At 34.7% G+C, this 24,994-nt stretch overlaps 2 protein-coding genes across 11 annotated transcripts; both read right to left on the bottom strand.

Moving 5' to 3' along the window:
- Positions 1-288: 288 nt before the first annotated feature.
- On the bottom strand, positions 289-24,653 carry LOC136805821 (ADP-ribosyl cyclase/cyclic ADP-ribose hydrolase-like). Of its 10 annotated transcripts, none has more exons than XM_067062384.1 (10): positions 24,555-24,645; positions 7,734-7,794; positions 5,843-5,889; positions 5,040-5,444; positions 4,792-4,909; positions 4,501-4,583; positions 4,223-4,306; positions 3,514-3,603; positions 2,618-2,719; positions 1,612-2,249 (listed from the first exon to the last, which is right to left on the bottom strand). In XM_067062384.1, the coding sequence occupies exons 4-10, from the start codon at positions 5,417-5,419 to the stop codon at positions 2,030-2,032; spliced, it is 1,077 nt and encodes a 358-aa protein (XP_066918485.1). In that variant the 5' UTR covers positions 5,420-5,444; positions 5,843-5,889; positions 7,734-7,794; positions 24,555-24,645; the 3' UTR covers positions 1,612-2,029. The 10 variants fall into 10 exon arrangements, with proteins under 10 accessions (XP_066918488.1, XP_066918489.1, XP_066918482.1 ...); XM_067062385.1 differs by lacking the exon at positions 24,555-24,645 and adding an exon at positions 7,883-8,001; XM_067062381.1 differs by lacking the exons at positions 5,040-5,444; positions 5,843-5,889; positions 7,734-7,794 and adding exons at positions 10,402-10,792; positions 13,019-13,063 and having other exon boundaries at positions 1,600-2,249; positions 24,555-24,653.
- On the bottom strand, positions 8,099-10,267 carry LOC136805822 (ADP-ribosyl cyclase/cyclic ADP-ribose hydrolase-like). Its single transcript, XM_067062389.1, has 6 exons — positions 10,154-10,267; positions 9,947-10,029; positions 9,605-9,688; positions 9,239-9,328; positions 8,930-9,052; positions 8,099-8,732 (listed from the first exon to the last, which is right to left on the bottom strand). Exons 1-6 carry the CDS (start codon positions 10,184-10,186, stop codon positions 8,531-8,533), a joined length of 615 nt encoding a protein of 204 aa, XP_066918490.1. The 5' UTR covers positions 10,187-10,267; the 3' UTR covers positions 8,099-8,530.
- Positions 24,654-24,994: the final 341 nt, after the last annotated feature.

The following is a 24,994-nucleotide window of genomic DNA, read 5'->3' on the forward strand; positions in this document are numbered from 1 at the left end:
AGTCCGAAAGGTCAAGAGGAGGGTAAGGTAGCGGAAAAGCATTTTCACTCATCTATTTCCCTTGAAGTTGAACAATGGAGACAAAAGAACAATAGAAAATTTGCTTCCTCGTGCATAGTCCCCTTAATTGTATAAAATGAGCAGTGTTAAAGAGTTGGAACGTTAGAAGAAGAGAGGCCGCCACTGTGAGAGGGTCTTTCGTAGATACCTCTCCAAGAGTTTGAAGCGGCAGAGAGAGTTTTTCACCAAGCAGATCAGTGGTCAGAACGGAACGAGCGAAGAGTAACATCAATATCAATAAACATATTTCAAGCATAAATCTTCATTAATATTTCTACCTTAATAAATCGTACATCTAATTTTACAATACTTTAAAGAAGCTTGAATAAACTGAAATCCCGGATATTTAAAATATCTTTATGCACAGTTTCTTCTTTTGTCAGAAAAATTGTGAATCAAATTATAATTAACATTGCATAACTTGAATGTCTCTTGGTAAAGTGTTCGTTCCGTCATATAATACAGAGCACTTGTTCTCTTAGATATCTTTTGACGGCTGGTGAATACAGCGGTGGGCTTAGTGACGCGAAGTAGAACCCTCCATCCTCCACCTGTCATCTCCTGCCAAAAACTAACCATAACTTCAGGTTAATATACTGTTGCAGTTTTCCTTTTTATGACAAAGCAGGTCTCACACCACACGTTCAATATCGTTATTATTTTCTACCTCATCGTCCTGCAGCATGGGTTTCTTTGAGAAAGACCAGCTATGTGAATATTTGTAATCACCCGGTTTGTAACACACTGCACGGTGCACGAGACTGATCGTGATGTAAACGATTAGAACAGCCACCACGGCTACCAAAATCAAACAAACGGTTTTCCACAACCTGTGTGAGAAATTAGTCCCAAAAAGTTTATGTTAGTCGATCATAAGTACTCAATTAACTTTGAATATGCACACAGGGTTTAATGATTAGGAATTAATTCAATATGCCTTCCTTGACCAAGCCCCGATTGTTTTTTCTCTCCCTCCCTTACCAATATTTGGAAAAGACTCTTTTTGAAAGCTATCAGGCTTGATGATTGTTGATAAGCTCAACAATGACATCATTTTTTGAACAACAATAAAAGTGCAGGAGTCAACTTTTTGGCTTCATTAAACTCGATGTTTTAAAGCAAAAATTTGTCTAATTTCTGATGTTCACGATATTGAGTGAACGAATGGAAGATATTAGCTAACGACTCGAAATTCGAAAGGATGAAAATATAATTTGATAGACTTACACCAAACACCATTTTATTATCAAAATATAAAAAAACCTTGTAAAAAATCAAACCCTCCCATACAAAATCATTATAAAAATTACACCAAAATGAATATTATGAGTGTGAGTAAGTAGTTAGGGGTAGGGAATTAGACATTGTTGTTAATGGTTTGAGGGTTAGCGATGACTTCACCACTTTTGGTCATTTGGACAGCAGTTCGATGTTTGGATTGTTTATGTTTGAGGATCCATGCAATGAGTGCAGTGAGAGAGAAGACAACAAACAGTGTGCAAAACACAATACCAACTATCATCCACTTCCTATACATAACAATGAATGAAAATGAATGCATTAACAATTAAAAAAAGGGCTTCACAGCCCGATTCATGCACTCGTCATTACGTTGACACCCATGCCCCATAGACCATGTTTTTACCCAGAAAGGGTTGAGAAATAAAGGGCATGATTAAACGGAAGGAAAGTCTTTCATTAGCTTCAGATTTCGAAATCAATATCTTTCAACTTCAAAAAATCCAGTGCGAGTTGATTCAAAAATTGAAATTAAAGAAATAGCGAAGGGGATTCTTCCTCTCCCAGTTAGCACGGGACTTTGAAACGCTATCTCACATCATTTTCAAACAGAACATGCTAAAAAGGGCAGACAGGGTAGGTTCGAACAATCGAGTGTAAACTACAAGGTGCATGGAGGTTAGGGAAGGTTAAGACACAGGTTGTGAGGAGGACATGCATAACCTCAGCGTCATGAACACCACATGAAACTATAACCACATTGTTTTTCCATTTGGTTCATTTGATAAAAGTTCATTTGAATTGTTATTTCTGTGGTCTTATTATTATGTTTCTGATTTAGTGCTCTTTTGCGAATAGTTTTACGATGATGGAAGGCTAACAACAGTACACAGCCCAGGAAGGTAACGAAGAGAGTGATTGATAAAATGATGGTCACCAATTTCAATGTCCTGAGTTGAATCGTTTATAAGATGATGAAATTGCATGACATATAGATAAGCGAGATCAAAAATGGGATAGATTCATGTAATGGACCATAATAAGGTATATATTCTTTCATATTATCAATGATTGCTTTTAAATTCCGTGGATTGTCAAGAGGTACACGTTTAAACAAGGACAAAACTTGTTTAACAATACTCTTGAAATTCCTCTTTTAATTGTTGTAATATGAATACCAGTCCAAGTCAGGCACTTTAAAAACACTTCAAATATGTGCAGCTAGTCCAAGTTGGGAGTGAGAGCGGTTTCAATTACTAAATTGATGATGTATGCAAGGGCCCTTAGAAGTCAATCCCGTAAAAGGTTTACTGCTTACCTAGCTTCTTCTTTATCGGCGTTTGAATCGCTTCGAAAGTTATCCTTGTTGACACATTCTTTGGCTTTTGGGTACTTCAAACAATAAACATTGAGTACCAGGCTGAAAGTGGATAGGATAAGGGCATTTGAGTGCAGTTAGCTTTAAAATGTTGATCTGAGAGGTATGCGAGAGTGGCATGGGTATTTTTGGATATGCAAATCCGATTAAATGTGGCCCTCAGTGATTTTCTCATGAAATCATTTCATAGAATTTCCAGGTAGACTTAAACGTTAATGTCCCTTTCAATTTTAGGCGTTAGGAGAATTACTACTAAAGTTTGCTTTCCAATCAGCTTTTTTAGTGGTTGAACAACGTGCGATGCTTAATTATTTAGTAGAAGAAAGCTTTAAGCAGAGTGGGAAGCGATCTTAACAGATATTCAAAAACTTAGTAGGATTTTCACAAGCTCTTGTAGGACAACCATCGAAAGTGAATGTGATAGTTAAAACCGACTTCCTGAAGTTCAGTATCAATAAAGTCGGTGTTATTATGTGCTATAGAAATTTTTTTGTTGCTTTGAAAACTATAAATACATTAAAGATTTCGATTGAGAAGTTGCAAATCTTGGCAAGGAAATCTGCGATTAAAGACATGATGTATGGGCAGTCAGAAGAAGGAAAGAAGTGAAAAAATGTCGAAAATGTTCTTTATTAATTACTAACATTTCCTGGCCAAAGAATAAAGATAGAAGTCTTTTCGAATGAAAGTTTTTTAAGAAAGCAAGAGATGATATTTGTAATGGAATGAAATTTACCAAGGAACACCTTTCAAAGTACTTAAGGTTAGAGAGGGTGTTAAATTGAGGAAAGGTATTTGCTTTCAACACTCAAGAAAGAGGTTCGTCAGACATTTACCTTGGTTGATCAATACATTCCACTTGGATATTCTTAGCTTCCGCATCAGCCCGTATATTTTCCATCGAAATCGAATCCGCACATCTTTCCCTGGAGAGAAAGAATTCAAACTTTTATTATGTCATATACTGTAAGATGTGACTTCAAGTATTGAAGAGAAAATGAACAGTTCTACCCTCAAAAGTTGTATTGTTTTTTATTCTGGAAGACAGGAAGTTGTAGGATTCAGCGACAGAATCTCAAACGAACATGGGATTAAGGATTTCGCAATAACACAAAGCCCTCCCCCTTACAACGTAAGCCAAAAGAGGCTTAATCTTAATAAAATCGATTTTTTCATTTTTTTCAATAATTGAATTAACATTATATACAAAACAGGAAGCAGTTTAGCATCGCAAAAATTCATTCAGAAATTGACGTCGATTGGTCATTTGATTAAGCCTGATCATTATATAACCTTACAACAGATGGCAAAATTTAGAAATAAAGGCTTTTCATAATTTGTTTTTTGAATGTTCATGAAGGGTTTTAATGAGAGGTCAATTTCCTTTTGTGGGTAGCAAAAACTAATTTTCCAATAATTAAAGTGTAATGATATCTATGCTATGGAGACAAAACAAAGAATTCTAAAAATCCTTCCCTTCCCTTTACAACCAACTCCTGGATATATTCCAAGAAAGTCAAAATTCAATAAATTAAGAATACGTACCTGACCTCTTTACCAATACTGGAAGCTAAATATACAACAAGTTTATCCACTTGCAGTTCTGGCATTTCAACGGTTCGGAAGAAACTGAAACAAGAATCGAAAGTGAAAAATAATGAAAGTTTAATCTCTTTGGCAAAAAGCCTCGTCATATAGAGCTGTCTACGTAGAAACCGATAATCAGGGTTAATAGGATTGAGGAGGTCAGAGACTGTCTGTTGCGATGGTAGTAAGCAAAATCAAATATTTCTGCGGATAAAGAACAAGAAAAACGGACAAACCTGCCATCAGCATACGCGTCTTTGTTGTTAGCACGTGTCGCGTTCAAGAGAACTTTGGCTGTTTCAGTTGATCGTTTAGCGAACTGAAAAAAGGATTAATAAAAATAAAACCAATTAACAATATGTCGGTTTTCAATGTAAGCGAACATCCAGAGTCTAAAAAAATCCGAAGACAATTTACTGGCTGAAAACTTTTTGACGTAATTTCCTTTTCATGTACCAATCGTACTGAGCACTATTCTATTTAGACTACAAAGAAAAGGTTTACGATGGTAAAAACATACCTCGTACCTCTGAAGATGCCAATGTCCAAGCAGGTGTCATAACGTTGCACGTTTTCGAACAAGATGTTGAATTTAGTCCATCTGCGTCCGTTCCACCGCACCAGTTAAGATTGTTTAGCAGGTACCTGAAAGTTTCACATAAAAAATAACAGAAAAATGGGCGATGCTGTACGAGCTAATTGGGAAGGGACAGTTTTTAACAAAATAAATCTTTCTTTGAAAGTGATGTTCAAATGGTACATATGGAGAACTTACCCTGTAAGTGTATCTTCCAGTACAATGTAATCATCATTTATGAAGGTGAAGTCAGTTACCAAGTCATGCAAACCAGACCAAAACAAAGCATTCTTGATTTTTCGAGAGGTATGTAACATATCAAAGAACGTCTTGTAATCATCTACCCCAACAGTACAAGGATCTTTGAAAGCGAACGAATCGTAAAAAGCCAGCCATAATTTTGTACAGTTTATGTTCACTTTTAATTCAGGTAGTTTGTTATGTTCAGAGATGCTTTGATATTGCCAACATCTTCCGATAAAGACTTCTTTAATACCAGGTGTAGTACCAGCTGAGTGTGTGCTTCGGTAGAGAGAAGCCAGAACGAGCAAAATGTAGACAACCAAATGACGGCACATGATGACTTCCACTATGATAATCAGCCTAGAGAAACAAAGTGTAGAATGACATCTGTTCTTTTTAAACTGATACTTTTGATCGAGATATAAGTCTTATTTGATGACGGCAAAAAATAGTATATTCTTGATTATAATGACAGATTATGATTGGAGCTTTCTTTACTTAAAGAGAAATGATCGATCTCTTATTTCATTTGTGGAACTTGATCCATTTTACACTTGTCTTTTGATACATCAACAAACTAACCCAAAGATTTTTTTTAACTTTTCACAAAGTCTTAGTGATAATGATTGTAAGAAAAAGACTTATGACAAAAGTTTTCAAAGAAACCAACTTTCCTATATAATTAGAAGTGATCCGTGACAACTTCAAAATATCGGGATGTCATGTTGTACTATCTATAAGAACAAAAATCAACATACCTGTTTCCAAAATAGCTTGTCTATGGATTCTGCTTGTAATCTATTCGCTTTAAAGAGAAATAGACAAAAATTAAAAGGAAGTCAGATGATAATAATTCAGCATAAAATTTCCGGACTGACCTTCTGTGATTTTCTCGTGAACTGACTGATGTATGCTTTTAAAACCGTGTCGAGTAGGTTTTTAAAAACTGATGTTTAGAGAGACAAAATTGTTTGAAGTGACAATAAAAACAGATCTGAGAAAAATGACGAAATGAACAAAAACATCAGGAACCAGAAGAAAATAATTCAATGTCATCAATTTAAATTTCACAGTATCCTTCCATTGTAAAGCACAGTTTGAGAGTGCAAATTCCAAAGAGATCATAGGTCGTTAGAGTACCAAACAATCTTATTAACAGAGTAAAATCGCAGTGAGGTACCTCTTACTAAGCACACGTCGGGGTGTCATTACATAATGTACACCAGTCAAACAGACAACAGCAAGAGAACCCCAACCAAAATCTTAATATCAATAAATGAAAAGATTCCCCTGAGTCTTATTGTTGACAAAGTACATTTCAAATAGGCAAAGGGAAAGCTATCATCGCAAATAAATATGAAATGCAAATCACACCATCATTGAAAGACTGTTATCACAACACAAGAATCCTTCATGCAAACAGAACGAAAACTATGTATGTACAACAATCGAAGATAGAGCACTGCATCCAGCCGACCATGCGAGAGAATATGATCTAAATGAGATCTACTTCCTGCACCTGACCGTATTTTGTTCCCATAATATCACAACAAGGGATCTTCATTCAAAAGCAATGGGTATCAATTAACCAACTTAATTATCTGTCAATTAACTATGTATTTGAAGAGCTCATTAATAACATACGGTGAAACATGACAAGGTATTAATCAGAAGAAAATACTACACTGTTCTTTAATGAGATGTACATGAAACGACTTGATAGTATATCACGGAATAATCTTTCTCCATTTGTAACAACGCTACATTGTTTTGAAATTTGTAAGATGTCTCTGGGTTTGACCAGCTGCTTTATTATGTTCTGAGGGATATACGATTATTAAAAAATGAAGAAACAATGGATGGAAAAAGTAATTCGTTGAGGTTTTCTCTTCTCCTGAGAAAAGAGGGTGACCAGAAGCAGTTAAAGTAGTTTTCATCCCCGGCAAAACAAAGGAGCGACTTTACTGTCAGGAATTATGAGCAGCAATCCTCTTTAGTTAAGGTGATGAACAAAATAATAAAACATTCGACAATCAAATGAACAAGACAATAAAATAAAAATATTGACATGAGAGAGAAAAATGAAGAAGAAATTGAACAAAAATTAGAATGGTAGATCATAAGGTGGTGTCGATGAAAACAAGATTTTTAAGGAAGGAAGAGTCTTCTCTGACTGGTTCTCATACAAAATTGATGATTAAAGAAATTGGTTCATAATATACATAGCAGGTGCAACGAATAGGGAGCTCTCTTGTGGATTTTTCTTATTGATTATATTCGACCATCAATGTGCGAGATCACGCAGTGAGAAAATGAAAACAAAAAGGACGCCTTTTTATGATGGCTTTAACTGTTAAAAAATTCTTCTTTTTTCCCCTTTTGATCTCACCATGAGAGAGTTAGGGTAAGCACCCTCAGATCTTCCCCTTGATTAGAACAAGATAAGAATTGGAGTTTTTTTGAAGAGCTTATCCCATATCAACTACATAGTAAATGAACAATGCAAAAGTTTTCCGTACTTAAATGATAGCATGAAATTGCGAAAGTGATAAACCGCAAAAACTTTTAAAATTCAACAAAAACAATAACAATTTCGCGCTACATTAAAGAAATGCCAATTTCCTTTGTTAAGTGTTTATCTAAACTCACCTAATATGAATATGCCTTATTTTGTCTCGATCACTATCCGGTCAAATTTGATAACGGATATCTGAAATGAAAAACAAATACCATCAATGGTGTATATTGCTGCCAGACGTTTGTCGAAAATTGGTAAAATAGAGTTCGAAAGTACTCACCTTTGAATTTCGATGTTCCAGTTTCACTTTTCCCAGTCACTAGTAACAGGTTGACAGCAATCTTGTTCCAATTCAATGTCATCGAACAGGATGATTTAAAGACTTTTTATATGGAAAACATTATATTGAATAAATCCCACTTAACCGTTTGACCTTGCTACGTAGCAAAATCATCATACAAGCCAGGAACTATTAAATCCAAATGATATGAAGCAATACAGTTAGAAATCATAGTTTTTCTATCGCCAACTACTTCCGAAATACATATATCTCTTACATACAATTCTTTAAATTATTTACAGAAAGAAAAGTAAAATCATCAAATAACAACATTCTTGCGAACTTACATACAAACTTCGAAATCGCTATCTACAAATTGTCTTTTTTATCATCCTTATTATTTATTTCGTCTGTTTTTCAATTAATCACAGCCCTGTCCGGCAGAAGCCTAATGCATATTAGCGAAACCACTTTTGAGTTGATTTTGAGAATCGATTCGATACCATGGCTTGGTGAATCTCATTCTTCAATTGCTAACTTTGAAGCCGATTTCTTTGACCTTTCGAACTCGCAACAACCATGTTTCAATGGCGTGCGTAATCATTTCAGCGCCATCTTATAATACTTCCTTTTGATTGCGAACAAATTTCACACTACGCGTTCCAAGTCATTATTGTTGTCAATCTCATCATTGGAGAGCATCGGTTTCTTGGACATGGACCAAGTATGAGGATACTTGAAGTTCGAAGTTTTACCAACACACACGGATCGATGAACAAGGGTCATCACAATATACATCAAAAGCACTCCACATACTCCGATCAAAACGATGCAAACAGTCTTCCAAAGCCTGCAAAAGCATACGAACTATAGTTAAATAAAAGCACCTTTTTCAGTTTTACGGAGCAATTTGAAAAATATCAATAGATTGACTGACAACTCCTTAAAGGAAATCTCTACCATCTGCAAATCTCAATGCCGGACAGTGTAATGCGCGTAAATAATACAAAGAAATTCTTAAGATCGTTTTGAATTCACACAACTTACTTGACTTCATCTTCAGGAGTTGATATTTGTTTGGCGTGATGAATATCCTTGCTCAACAGCGTATTTCTTCTCACACACTCCTTTGCCGCTGGATACTTCAAACAAAATACGTTCAATACCAAGCTTGCGAAATAAGAAAAAGTGGAAAATATAGATTGAAAATCTTTGTTTTTGTCGAGAGCAATCGATATCTATGCTCAACAAGATAAAAACTCATTAAATTTAAAATAAATTATATGCTCCAGCCAGTTAGATCATTGAAGCTTTAAAAATAAAACATAAACAAAAGGATTTCTTAATATTGGTCACCTTGGTTGATCTAAACATTCAATAGCAATATTTCGTGATTCTGCGTCTTTCCGTATATTTTCCATTGATATTGAGTCATTGCACGTTTCCCTGTAGTTAGAGAAAATGGGAAAATTACAATTTCCTTATCAAATTCCGAGATCTAAGGTGCCTTGTAACGACCCTACCCTCGCTTGTCAATTCTGTCAATTATTATATTTTATACAACTCGCCAATCCTTTCAAACTCAAATTTATCAGATACCTGAGAGTAAAATGCAATAGCAGGCAGAAGAATGCAAAGAATAAAGGATGAAGGGACATCAACATTATAAACATAATTCTAATCGCTATATATTTTCATATTGTAGCATGGTAATTTACGTACCTGACCTCTTTACCAATACTGGAAGCTAAATATACAACAAGTTTATCCACTTGCAGTTCTGGCATTTCAACGGTTCGGAAGAAACTGAAACAAGAATCGAAAGTGAAAGCGACTAATCAAATTATTATTTTTGAAAGATACTGAATATTTATCCTCTAGCATGAAATAAATCAGGACTAATTGGTACATTGTAATAAGATTAACGGATACGATCACGTTTCGACTACGTGCTTCACGTGGGCGTAGTGGGCTTACTGGGCGTAACTTTTGAGCCCTAATCGAATAAAATCAAAAACAATTTGGAAAACAGAGAACCACAACTGACAGAAGTGTGTAACAAACCTGCCATCAGCATACGCGTCCTTATTGTTAGCACGTGTCGCATTCAAGAGAACTTTCGATACACCAGTTGCTTGTTTAGCAAACTATGAAGCGAAGAAAAAGTTTAAACAAGATCAGTTTAAAATACTTTTAATAAAAAATAAAAATATATAGAATAATATCAGGAACTTTTGAAAAGGTTTACGATGGTAAAAACATACCTCGTACCTCTGAAGATGCCAATGTCCAAGCAGGTGTCATCACGTTACACGTTTTCGGAACAAGATGTTGAATTTAGTCCATCTGCGTCCGTTCCACCGCACCAGTTAAGATTGTTTAGTAGGTACCTGGAGATCAATCACAAAAAAAATTTCTTATATGAAAAATTAAAATCGAACTCGAGAAAAAAGCACAATTGGGTTATTTTGGACTAAGGTATATTAGAAATTCTCGATCAGGTTCAACAAAGATCTTACCCTGTAAGCGTATCACCGATAACAATGTAATCGTCATTTATGAAGGTGAAGTCAGTTACCAAGTCATGCATACCAGACCAAAACAAAGCATTCTTGATTTTTCGAGAGGTATGTAACATATAAAAGAACGTCTTGTAATCATCTACCCCAACGGTACAAGGATCCTTGAAAGCGAACGAATCGTAAAAAGCCAGCCATAATTTTGTACAGTTTATGTTCACTTTTAACTCAGGTAGTTTGTTATGTTCAGAGATGCTTTGATATTGCCAACATCTTCCAATAAAGACTTCTTTAAGACCAGGTGTAGTACCAGCTGAGTGTGTGCTTCGGTAGAGCGAAGCCAGAAGGAGCAAAACGTAGACAACCAAATGAGCGCGACACATGATGACTTCTACTATGATAGAAGGAAAGAAGGAGAATATTCATGTTTCTCCGATACACTTCAAAAACCACTACAAGTGAACTGACTATAAAAACAAGATTTTTTTAATGCGGAGAAAAAAGAAACGGTCGACCCTGTTGAACAGATAACACGACCTAAATTCCATCGTCTCATATTTCCCTCTGGTTTGGAATATGATCTTTTGTTTTTGAAAAATTCATCAAAATAAAAATCCAAAAATGAAATGATTGTCATTGCGCCTGTCAGGATGGTCAGTACTAATGAAAGCCCATTGATAAAAATGTAGATCAAAATAACAAATGCAGTACCAACTAATAGATTGGAAATAAGTTATGAAATTCAAACAGTTCAAAATTCTTAATTTCCAAAATTTTTAATTCAAGTAGGTAAAACAGGTAAAAAAAGGATGAAATATCCGTTTGTTATGTCACGTTTTGGCAAAAAGTCCAAAAGTTAAGTTTTTTGTATTTACAGCCATCGACTGTTGTAGAGAAATGAAGAAGAGAGGATGAGGAGCAGACTTTAAATGTCAGAGGGCAAACCAAGATATATCATTATGTAAAAAAGAGGATCATTATTTTCATACTAGATCTGTATTGGGATCTGAGAAAATATTATCCCATTCTGTTTTGAATTTGTTAACCTTGTCTCACCTCTAGGAGAGAACATTATCAAGTCGACAACAAAACCACAGTAACAGCCAATAACAAATTCCTAAACTCTCCTTTTTATCACTGAATCATAACCAGCCTAGCTAGTCACACTTGACAACAAAAGTGATTAATCAATGAGAAAGGAGAATGAAAAAGTAACAATTCGATGCAAAACTTGCTTTTTGTCGGATCAGGTCAATTGCTATATTTGAATGAATAGAGTCTGATCAAAACCGAGTGAAATTAAGGATTGCCTTCAAAAGATATATCCCTTGAAAAATGACCCAGGGAATTTGTACTTTGAATTAATAAAGAAATTCTTTACTTTCAGTAAGAATATAATATGCTCTTGGTGTAAAACCATTGTCAAAAAGAATTACTGATTTTAATCTTTTTCGATTGTTTTTGTCTAGGCACATAAATTTGTTTTACTACGTGTCTACAATATTTCACAATTTTTCCCTTCTTGCAAAAAGTCCAAAATTTCAATACTCTCAAAGTAAAACAAAAACATTATTATTATTATTAATGAAGAACATCAAAGTGGAAAAGAAAAGCGACCAAAATGTAACTTGATCAAGTTGGAAAGCACTCAGGTGGATTCAATTGACATCCCTATACCGTTCCAATACTCTCAGAAGATCAAATGAAAAAAAAAACACGATAAAATTAGAAATGACTAAAAAGAGAACCATAGCAGGCTAGTGGACGTCGCCAATGGCAAATAGCAAACTTTTAATTCCTAACCCGAGGCAAAAAAACAAAACAAACTTTCCTGGATGTAAGCGTCTGGCCGAATAAACCAGCAAAAACTATTGGGAACTTCATTTTAAGCTTGAAAGATATTTCTTAGTGGCTAATCAGTTCTTATTTCAGATCATAGTAAAAATTGAATTTGTCACAATCTATAAAGGCTACATAAATAGCAATTGCACAACGACTAAAAGTTGAAACGAAGTAAAAACGAATAACTCCAATCCCTGATAATTCGACCAACATTGACTAGTGTTTCCTCATTTTTTTAATCTTGAGACACACGGCATCTAAAAAGGTTTGAAAACTCGATATGAGAAACCAAATTTGTAATTTTATTTGGAATCTAGTAGGAATTTAGACTTTGATAAGAATATCGCAAGACATCAGAGAAAATTAAAGTATGGACTCGAGTCTTAATCGGGAGATAATCTTAAGTAAACGATCTTTTATAGCATCGTTGAGATTTACTCTAAAGAAACCGCTTGAGAGTAATTTTATGAAAGAACGTTTTTTGAGAGTAAAAGAGACGATTGAAATAATCCAAAATTATACAACAAGTGTGATATAAAAGAGTTTGAATACAAGCCATGAAAAGGACAACTTCACCAAAACAGATATCAGAAGCTAGATAGAAAGAAAAACACGAGAAGAAAGGGCACTTGCATGCTCAAACGAACACAATCCAGTTTTGAAATTGATTTTTTGATACAAAAGACTGAAATTGATCAGTTTGAACCCCTTCCTTCTTTTATTCATTGAAAAGATTTTCAATCGAACATATCAATGACAAAAACAAATCACTCACCGTTTTACTGGGTAAATTGATGCTGAGATTCTTCTTTGATGACCCCTAAGAATAAAATTACGAAGAAAAAATAGAGAAAATCGGCAAGGATTTCAAGCTAGGTGAAAATGGGCAGACAAAATGATCTCTACTAGACCTTGGTTGGTGGTAAACATGCCACAGATGAGAATTAATGAACGAGGGAAGAAAAAGAAATATTTTTTATAATTTGGCCACTTTTTCAATTCAATAAAAAAAGAAAAGAAACTGAAAAAGAAAGAAAGACTTACCATAACATTTCCACTTTATCAAAAAAGCAATCTTCTGAAAATTGTGTTCTGTTACGTGTAGAGAACTATTTCTAGCTTTTCTTTTACATACCGAGTACAACAAAAAACATCATACCCATTTTCAGCAAGGAAAAGCTAGTAAGCTGGCTGATTGTTCAATAAATATTTGCAGCTACCAATTAGCAGGGGTCTTATTTAGGCCCGGCGAACGGCGAATTTCGCCAGGTAAAAGGCATAAGGCATAAAAGAATTACAATTCGCCGTTCGAAAAGTTCAGTTCGCCGCTGACGTTCCAACTGCGCTTGCTAAGAATTCGCCGGCCTAAAATCTAGAAATCGCCAGAGTTAATTTTTCATTCGCCAGCCTACCAAAAACAAAGCAAAACCCCTGAATTAGACTGTATATTGTCTGTTTTCATATAAAGAAATTTCCCCACAGTTTCTTCGAAAAACTCACTAAAACAGACTATTACAAGAGACCTTGCAGGTATAAGGTCAGTTCCAGTGCATGTAAAGATATCCATGAGGCACAAGGTTGCTCTTTGTTGACATTAAATTTAAAGATAACAATAAAATAACTTTTAATTTTACTGAAACTTAATTAAAAAATTACAACTTTACTATAATGGTTATATGTAAAAATGTGAAGATTTATGGTTGATGTAAGATTTAATAAACGCCCCCTTCTTTCCCGCTGGGGATGATATTTGGCCAGTTTTTTTCACTGGGAAGGGGTCTCATTGGGTTTGTTAGAAGGGGGTGTAGTTGTTTAAGTTTTAATTTTCGAATGTGTTATTATTTGTAGTTCTATACTCGTTGTTAAATTTTACGTGCGTTGAAACAAATATAATATGGAATCTGATGGAATTCGACTTGATGACGATTTGGATTGTTTTTTCGACTTTGAGGAGAATGAAGACTTTATTACAGATGAAGATCTCGCAGTTTATGGAAAAAAGAGAAGGCCCGGTAGACCAAGCCTTCATTCTAAACATCCAACTCTTGTTCCATGCATCAAGTTGTTTATTGAACAAAACACTCCTGCAGCCCACTTGTGACAAAGAAACGACACAATGTACATCAACGGTTGTATCCCTGGAAGACATTGTCAGACACGTTGGACGAACTTTAGGAATAAGTAGAGATTCCGTTCTCCCACGCAGATCAACAATCAATAGATGCAGGTAAATATGAAATAAAATATCACCCATGGCATTAGCTCAATTTTGTTACTAAAGCGAGACTCCAATCTTTTTATAAAAGCTTTCTATCATAAAAGTATAGGCCCATCATTTGTTATTTTGGAATAAAATATGTGACATTATTTACCATTGAAAATGGAATTTAACCTTATAATTTATTCATTCTTTGTTTCAAACTACCCTGTCTCAGTGACCCGATGAGAATTTATTAGCAAGTGGGATAAAATGAAGTTTAAAGTCAAAAGAACAGAAAATTTTTGCTAATAATAGGTGGGCATTTGAAATTCTATTGTTTATGACTCAAAATCTATGACCAAAATTTCAGTGTTTTTCTATTGGGGATGAGAGTTCAGTGTAGATTTCCTACTGGTTCGTCTTTTCAATCAAGTTTTTTTAGTAAACCCAGGGTAAGATTAGGCTACAATCTATCACATGCTGCTTTATTTGAAAATCTATAGGTCATCTGGAATTTCAAAAAATAGAAGAAATTGCGATTTTTCGACAAGATTGCGAATTTTTTCATGTAAGCAGCACACGCCATCTGAAAGCTCCGGGAATACGCATACGGGAGACACGATTTCCACATTCAACAGAACTCAAACAAAATTAAAGATGGTAGACAGCGAGTGAAAAAAGAGAAGCGAGAAAAAAAGCTGTTTTTGTTTAGGATACATTCCTTTATAAAAAGGTGATAGATAAATAAAAATATTATTGTGTACTTACATCTGCTTACATTACAATATGAAAAACGATGTACATTGTTTGCATTGGATGCATGCACATTTCGCTATCATCCACGAGATCTATTTGAAAATCTTTTTTATGAGATGCTTGGAATCAACGTAAACAAAGCCGTTCTAAATGACTTATACCAAGATCCCGTTCCTTAGTTCTGAAAATCCAAGAAAACTAATCTTCGAATGTGTTTAGGGAGTCCATTTACAGTGGTGTAGAGAAAAGATATTTCCTTTATCCTTAATTAGCAGATAACAGATTAAAGATCACACAACTTTTTATAAAGTGCAACTTTAAACACCCATGAGATTAAAGGGGAACTCAACAAATTTGACATTTTTATTTTTTTACTGATTTTTGGTAATATTAAGTATAAAAATGAGAAAGAAAGTATATAAGTCCAATCTCTCAAATAAAAATCATGAAAAATCTCTCTTAACTTCAGTTAAAAATATGTTCAAAAAATCATCCCCTTTCTTTAAAAAAAAGATCGACTTCTCTTTGGATTATGACGTCACTGCATTCAGAAAACAGAACAAATTCAGTTATGACTACAGTATGTTTTCAGAGTTCTGTTTTAAATAAGAAATAAACCAGCCGAGGCTGGAAGGTCAGCCAATAGAGCTTAGCTAGATAGCTTTAATAAGTGGGTTAACAGATGTAAGAGATGTACTGAAACAGAGTAGACTAAAAATGTTGAATAATGTACAAAATGTGAAACATTTGATAACTTGATTTAAAATTATTTAAAACAAGCCTAAAAGCTCCTCCAACCCCCCCCCCCCCCCGAGAAAGTCAAAGTATACTTCTCTTTAGCATTGTAGGACTGTTTCTATGGCATCAAACAATTAAGCTATAGTTCATTACTATAAAATAAAAGAGAAACATTTTTTTTTTGGAAAATGAACTAAATCATAGTTTGAACAATGTTATTCTACATCTCTGTACAAAAAATCAGGAAAATCTAATGAATGGACTTTTCACAAAGTCCAAAAGACCCTTTTTTTGGGCATTTTTGGGCCCAAATTGGTCCAAAAATTTTTTTTCTTCGAAAATCGGGCTCCATCACATTTTGGCCACTACCATTTTGCACCTTTGTACCAAAAATCAAAAAATTCCTATGATTGAATCCCGAGAAAAGTTGGTAACAGACGAACGGACGGACGGACGAACGAACACAGGTTAATTTATAGTTTATAGGAGCTCCAGGTAGGTCCAAAAATGTGACTGATCATTGTCCTACTTTGCACTTGAAGCAAAATCACAAAATCTTGAAAAACACAATTTGCATCCAGTCTGCGTAAATAAATTTGTTAGTTTAGTACCGTCAAGTTACACAACATGCACACAACCATCTTGAAGACTTTGCTGGTCGCAAATGATAATCGAAAGCAAAACTTAAAACTCATAACTATGCGGGGAAGCTCATTTTTCCCCCGTTTTGCTTTAAACTTGTTTTTGATTGGTCTATGAATTTGCTTTACTGCCTTGGCGGAATAAACACACGACCATAATAAATAAATTCGACAGGGCAGCGGAGTAGCAATTAATTTCAACTGGGAGTCCTCTCTTCTGTGCCAAGCACTGGCAGTGTTTTTTAAACTTTAAAACAATGTTAAATGAAGACCAGATGGATCTGTTTGTTATGGCTGTGCAAGTTGTGACGAGAGTGTGCATGTTGTGTAACTTGACGGAATAATTCACATGGCTTCACCCCCCCTGCTCGCAGGGGGGGGTTAAAAGGTCTCAGGGCAACTGGTACCTACAAATAGTCTTTGGCCAGGGGCCACCTACTGAGCTAGAGGGGACCTAATTTACAAAACCTTGAAACCTCTCGCAAACCTTTTTCCATAAAAAACTTTAGTGATAAACTTTATTTTCTTTTGTTTGCCTTTAAGTAGCTATTTTTAAAACTGTTGTATTTAATTACACTTGACAAAAAAGAAAGTTTTTCTAAAAGTATATCTACGATTTCAATTTTTAGCTTTTTTCGATTTTTGAACTTTTAGGGGCCACCTAGAATATTTTTCCAATAGGGGCCACCTAAATCCTAGGGGGCACCTAAATTCTTAGGGGGGACCTAGGACCTGCTTATAAGCCATGATTCATTAAATTCTAGAAACCATTTTTCATAACTTTCTGCAGTCTGCTTTCTGCAAGTCTGATAAGAGATATGTATAAACTGTTATCGCCATTCATTCCATTCCATCATCCAGTCAAAACGTGCGCCAAGGTTAGAACAATTTCAACAAGAACTGTATATATTAATATTAATATAATTGATCAAATTCCAAAGACAATTTGTCTAATTTTGCAAGTCCAATAATAGGAGATGTGATGTCATCATTTGGTTCCCATCATCTGACCGACCCTGATTTACGGTCAGCAGGTAGAGTTGGAGAGTCGGAAAGCTTTTCCGCTGCTTTGCTGGATTTCCACTGTCGACCTCTGCACGCTCTGTGTTTACAAGTTTTCAAATCGAAGTAGCGAGCCGCATGCTAATGGAGAGTAAACCGAAAACTAGTTTATCCACGGTTTCTCAATTTTTTAATTCGGATCAGTCCACACGGATTCCCTTTCAACAAGATGTAGCTGCTTCTTAACAGAAAAATATTTTCGACCGACCGACCAAACGACCCCCACTTTTTAAAGTAGAAAAAACGGGAACCAAACAATCTTTTGCGATTCGTCTTATCAAACACGTCCAAGTCCAAAAAAGCACGATTGTATCCAGTCTTTATCAAATTTAGACAGTAGTTGTACTGTAAACTTTATCAAATTCCAATAACATTATAACACCATCAATCCCCCCTAGAGGCAAACAAGAAAATGTTTTTATTGCAAAAACTAATAAAAAGCAGCAATAAAAAGTATCAGAAAATTCAACATAAACAAAAACTTGAGCAAACGGCTTTAAACTTTCAAAATATGTAGAAAAAGAATCCCCTTGATGAAAATCATGTGTTTGATTTGCCGAGTTAAAAAAATAAATGACAGAAATTGAAGCTTGCAACAGATTTACACTGGAAGTACTTTGGTACAACACTGACTTATCACATCTGACTTATCGCTTGAGCCGCCATCTTGAAACACCACATTATGATCTGTAAAAACAACGCACGCTAAAAGTACCCAAAAGTTAACCGATCGGAAGAAAGTTAACAAATCAAAGTGAGATCGGGAAATCGGATTTTTTTTTTTGCCGTCTTATGGAAGAAGAAGAAGAACCAAATTTTACCTATTTGAATGCTCAGCTTAGGCTGACCAATAAATACATATAAAAGTATTCCTGGTAAATTGTGGGTGATTTAGCTGAATAACAATAAAAAATCCAACAAGAAACACAAAAATTTAGTCACAAACTCTCTACTGAAGGGCCTGTCTTCACTGATTTTTAGCCTGAGAAGATGAGCATCTTCCTCTTTCTGAATACAGCTGCGTCATAAAACAGCTGAAAGTGTGTCTTTTCTATTTGATAAACAATTTCATTTTAGTAGAGGGGAGCCTCTTTTTAAAAGCTCATTAAACAAATTTTTAGAGTGAAAGAAGAGTTGCAATCTTGAAATTTTGAAATTAATCGTTGAAACAAACCATTTTAGGATAGAAACCAAACAAAATTTGTTGAGTTTTGAGTTCCCCTTTAAGAAACCTTAATATTATTGTTTTCTTAGCAGCGAAACATGATTAAGAAAAGAATAATGAACCCCCATCCCAGAGTAATATGAGAAATTTGGGGCAGAAATATTGATCCAATCATATATTGCGAGCAAAAAAGCAAAATACAGCGACACAGTTAGGTAAAATCTGTGTGTTTTGCTTTTGATACAAATAAGCTCTCACATTCTTTTAGGCCCCCTGACAGCTGAAAATTAGGCTAGGCTAGACTTACCTCTTTTCTCTTTTCTATTCCTATTCCAACAATAAAATGCTTACATAGTTGACACATAATACACATTGACAGAAGTATTCCTCGTGCAATTTTTATATTGAAATATCTGTAATAAAAACGAAAGTGGTCTCTTCTTCTCAATCGCTTCTGTAATTTGCTCCATCAGAGTGTCTTTTTTAAATTCAACCAATGAGATTACCGTATATGATGAAGGTTAATAGATGGCCCTACTTTTGGCGCTAATGGCTTTTCGGCGCCTTGGATAACGAGTAGTCATTTAACTTTATTTGTTTTAACCGTTTATTCTAAGGAATGAATTTTTTCTTATCTTTAGTTCTTAAATGAAAGTGGGAATTTGATACAAGCGTTATTTTTTCAAAGAATCCTTTCTGATTGGATGAAGCACTTTACTTTCATTTGATTGCATACTTCTTTTTAAACAACCGTACAGCAATATTTTGATTGGACAAAATAAAACAGTCTAACTATTTTCCAGGGGGTGAATTTTATCTTTTTCTTCTATTTCTTCATGTTCGCCAATCTGGCACGTGAGTTTGCGTAGGGTAAAATGGCGAAATGCGAAAATCGATTTTGGCAAAATCTTTTTGAAAAATGACCCTACAAGATTTGACTATATCTTTTTATTCCATGAAGAGATTACTTTCAAATAAAAAACTTATTGACAATGAATGGGTAAGCTTTCTAGAAATCCAAACATAAATTGCATAGCTTTTACCAAAAAATAGCACTTCAGGATCAGAAACAGTCAAAAACCAGCTTTTTCCAATTTTCATCGAGTTACAGTGATTAATTCCTTGTTTGTTTTGATCTGAAATTTTCAGTAGGGGTGGCCAACATGGTTCCCTTGATTAGACAGTAGTTGTACTGTAAACTTTATCAAATTCCAATAACATTATAACACCATCAATCCCCCCTAGAGGCAAACAAGAAAATGTTTTTATTGCAAAAACTAATAAAAAGCAGCAATAAAAAGTATCAGAAAATTCAACATAAACAAAAACTTGAGCAAACGGCTTTAAACTTTCAAAATATGTAGAAAAAGAATCCCCTTGATGAAAATCATGTGTTTGATTTGCCGAGTTAAAAAAATAAATGACAGAAATTGAAGCTTGCAACAGATTTACACTGGAAGTACTTTGGTACAACACTGACTTATCACATCTGACTTATCGCTTGAGCCGCCATCTTGAAACACCACATTATGATCTGTAAAAACAACGCACGCTAAAAGTACCCAAAAAGTTAACCCGATCGGAAGAAAGTTAACAAATCAAAGTGAGATCGGGAAATCGGATTTTTTTTTTTGCCGTCTTATGGAAGAAGAAGAAGAACCAAATTTTACCTATTTGAATGCTCAGCTTAGGCTGACCAATAAATACATATAAAAGTATTCCTGGTAAATTGTGGGTGATTTAGCTGAATAACAATAAAAAATCCAACAAGAAACACAAAAATTTAGTCACAAACTCTCTACTGAAGGGCCTGTCTTCACTGATTTTTAGCCTGAGAAGATGAGCATCTTCCTCTTTCTGAATACAGCTGCGTCATAAAACAGCTGAAAGTGTGTCTTTTCTATTTGATAAACAATTTCATTTTAGTAGAGGGGAGCCTCTTTTTAAAAGCTCATTAAACAAATTTTTAGAGTGAAAGAAGAGTTGCAATCTTGAAATTTTGAAATTAATCGTTGAAACAAACCATTTTAGGATAGAAACAAAACAAAATTTGTTGAGTTTTGAGTTCCCCTTTAAGAAACCTTAATATTATTGTTTTCTTAGCAGCGAAACATGATTAAGAAAAGAATAATGAACCCCCATCCCAGAGTAATATGAGAAATTTGGGGCAGAAATATTGATCCAATCATATATATTGCGAGCAAAAAAGCAAAATACAGCGACACAGTTAGGTAAAATCTGTGTGTTTTGCTTTTGATACAAATAAGCTCTCACATTCTTTTTAGGCCCCCTGACAGCTGAAAATTAGGCTAGGCTAGACTTACCTCTTTTCTCTTTTCTATTCCTATTCCAACAATAAAATGCTTACATAGTTGACACATAATACACATTGACAGAAGTATTCCTCGTGCAATTTTTATATTGAAATATCTGTAATAAAAACGAAAGTGGTCTCTTCTTCTCAATCGCTTCTGTAATTTGCTCCATCAGAGTGTCTTTTTTAAATTTCAACCAATGAGATTACCGTATATGATGAAGGTTAATAGACTGGCCCTACTTTTTGGCGCTAATGGCTTTTCGGCACCTTGGATAACGAGTAGTCATTTAACTTTATTTGTTTTAACCGTTTATTCTAAGGAATGAATTTTTTCTTATCTTTAGTTCTTAAATGAAAGTGGGAATTTGATACAAGCGTTATTTTTTCAAAGAATCCTTTCTGATTGGATGAAAGCACTTTACTTTCATTTGATTGCATACTTCTTTTTAAACAACCGTACAGCAATATTTTGATTGGACAAAATAAAACAGTCTAACTATTTTCCAGGGGGTGAATTTTATCTTTTTCTTCTATTTCTTCATGTTCGCCAATCTGGCACGTGAGTTTGCGTAGGGTAAAATGGCGAAATGCGAAAATCGATTTTGGCAAAATCTTTTTGAAAAATGACCCTACAAGATTTGACTATATCTTTTTATTCCATGAAGAGATTACTTTCAAATAAAAAACTTATTGACAATGAATGGGTAAGCTTTCTAGAAATCCAAACATAAATTGCATAGCTTTTACCAAAAAATAGCACTTCAGGATCAGAAACAGTCAAAAACCAGCTTTTTCCAATTTTCATCGAGTTACAGTGATTAATTCCTTGTTTGTTTTGATCTGAAATTTTCAGTAGGGGTGGCCAACATGGTTCCCTTGCTCATATCAGAGGGGCCCGGGACGGGGGTAAGAGAAGTAAAGTTTCTAAGTAAAATCGATAAAAAGTGCCTTTTTTGTCCATATCTTGTAAATAGATAGTCCCAGCCTTATCCCTCCTTCAGTAAAGCTTCCTATACTTTTGTCCTTCAGAAAAACCAAATATATTGGCCTTAATTGTTTGCTTTCAGTTCCTGTAGCCAATAGTGTGACCCTCTGTATTTCTATTTTATTCAGCGCGGGTTTTTCAATAGAGATGTCACATGACTCAAATCCCGAAGTCTTATTGGACTAGAGAAAGCGAAAGTTAAATTGTGCGATCTGATTGGATGAAAAAAAGACCGTGGGAACTGGAACCGAAAATAATTCTCATTCTAAAACAAGATGGCGGCGAGAAAAGCATGTCTTTTGCTTTGGACGAAAGGTTTTAAATTCTGGTTGATTTTAAGGTTTTATCTTATCTTATCTCATTTACTTTAATTTAGAAGAGGCTTCTTCAATGTTTGGGGAAGGTAAGTCTATAAAAGTTAATTGTTTTTTGGTTGAAAAAAGTGTTTAAAAAAGCATTTTTTGTGCTCAAGGTTTATTTTTCTTCGCAAATTTTTGTCTTCAATCTTAAATAGATAAACGAGTATTTGACTGATGGTTATGATTTTTTCACAGAACATAGTAAAACTATTCAGGAACTTGGAACCTTTTACAGAATTTCCAAAAATCTGTTAGTTCTGGAGATATATTGAAAAGTTTAGACATGGGTAGTTCGTGTTCGTCCTTCGCGTTCACAAACCAAAGGCACATGCCGGGAAGTCTTCATATATACCGGGTGACCCACGAAAAAGTATAAGAGTTTGGAGGGTAACTGTGTCCGAAAAAAATTGAATTTTAACTAAATTCTCTTTTCGTAGTAAAGAAGAAAGGCAAACTTAAATTTTGATGTATCATTTTTTAATTCAGTTTAATTTTGGAAAAGTAGTTATCGAGATATGGAAGTATAAAGTCAAAAGTCATTATAAAAAACAGTTAAAAAACGTCAAAAAAGACAGTATAAAAATTTTCAGGGTAAGCAGACGACTCTTTGGAAAGGTGATTTTTTGTGTTTTGAATATGGAATAACTTTGGAAATACACCCTCATTTTTCTCACAAAGGTAGCTAAGGACTTTAAAATAAAACGATTATTTTGGTTTTCAAAAATTGAGGGGAAAATTTTGCCCTGTCCACCTACCTAAAGCAAAGCTAGCCAGCCAAGCTAGCAGAATAGTCAAACGTGCGCAACGCACTGGGTTCAACTTCAGTGGCTTCAAATCATTCATAGGCCCAATTGTAGACCCCCAGATATTCACCCAATGAACAAGTGTGCAAAATTTCAGCCAAATCGGACCATTTTTGAAGTCTCCAGCCTGCCCCAAAGTTTTAGCCTCGTTTTGGTGAAAAACTCGTCCCCAGGCCCCAAAAATCAAAATTTTGAAAAAATGAAAAAAACACCCCTAGGGATTCGCCTAAGGATCAAGTGTGCAAAATTTCAGCCAAATCGGACCATTTTTGAAGTCTCCAGCCTGCCCCAAAGTTTTGGTGACACACAGACACACAACAGACACACATAGACAGGCAGCTGAGGTCACAAAAAAATTGGACGGGGTGCGAACAATCCCAAACCACTTTTAATTGAAAATATACAACCTAAATATCTAGAAACGATCAACCGGAGTTGTTGAAATTACTTACCGGACGTGTCCGGTAATATTTTAGTACCTGATGACGTCATGCGTGCCCATAGGCTAACTGAAAAAAATTTGAGAACCAACATAGACATATTATATACCGATCGAAGCGTTTTTTAACGTAGATTAAGAAAATGGTCAGTAACCATATCTGAAAATTTTGCTATAAAAAGTTAGAGCACTTTTCCTTTATGTCCGTAACGTCAATTTTACCTGTCCCAGACAAAAAAAAAATAAAAAATTCAAACTTATCAAAATTGAAATCTAAGACCGCCATTGGAAAGCTCTCAAAAATTGACGTAGAAGACTTTTAAGTGGATATATATGATTTCTCAACCTAACTCGAGAAAATCGATCCTAAAGAAAGTGTAAATAATATGACGTCATCATCAAAACTTCGGAAGCTTGTAACTTTTTATTATCAAATTTTCAGACATAGTTACTGACCTTTTTCTTAATCTACGTCAAAAAACGCGTCGATTGGTATATAATATGTCTATGCTTTTGTTCATAAAAATTTTCATTTTGCTTGTGACGTCATCAAATACGAAAATATTTTCGGACGCGTCCGGTAATTATTTTCAAACTGTCTGGTTGATGATTTTGTGTTCAGAAAGGTTGTATCTATTGAAAACAACTGTTTAAAGTTTGTTCGCAAACTTTGTAGCTACTGCACTTTTTGATGTGACCTCAGCTGCCTGACTAACAACAGAAACAGACAGACATTCTCAGATTCTAGCTCAACTGAAGTTGAGAATAGAATTAAATTAACTAGCAAGAAAGGATTGAATCATCTGTAGAAACAATATGTATATTTCAAACAAGAATGGTTGATACCTGCCATTCATCATCATTGCACATTGGTGTTGTCTGGTTGTGGTGAAGCACATGTTGTTCTCCTGAAATCTGTAAAATCCACATGGTAAAATTCTAAATTTATCTGCTGGATAACAACCTTTTAAAGAACTTTAGCCTTGTTCCTATTAACAATCAATAAGATTCCATTAAGGCTTACTCTTTGGTTTAACTAAGCAAAGATTTCTCGGCTAATGTAAGCTAGTGTACTTTTGGGATACGCTATTTAAATATAAAACTTCAAATAAGCAGTCGGGTTCAACTTTATTCTGTAATCCCGGAAATGTAACAAGAAATTAAAGCTTTTTAGTTGGAGCTAAACCTTAGCTCAGGTTAATTCCAAGTCGAATGAAGTACATCCCACCACCGCACCGAGGCGGCTATGAAATAGTATATTTCGGCTGCCGGTTATTCTTTCCTTC

This window comes from Clytia hemisphaerica, unplaced genomic scaffold (assembly GCF_902728285.1).
Source record: "Clytia hemisphaerica strain Z4C2 unplaced genomic scaffold, Clytia hemisphaerica genome assembly, whole genome shotgun sequence".
NCBI lineage: Eukaryota > Metazoa > Cnidaria > Hydrozoa > Leptothecata > Clytiidae > Clytia > Clytia hemisphaerica.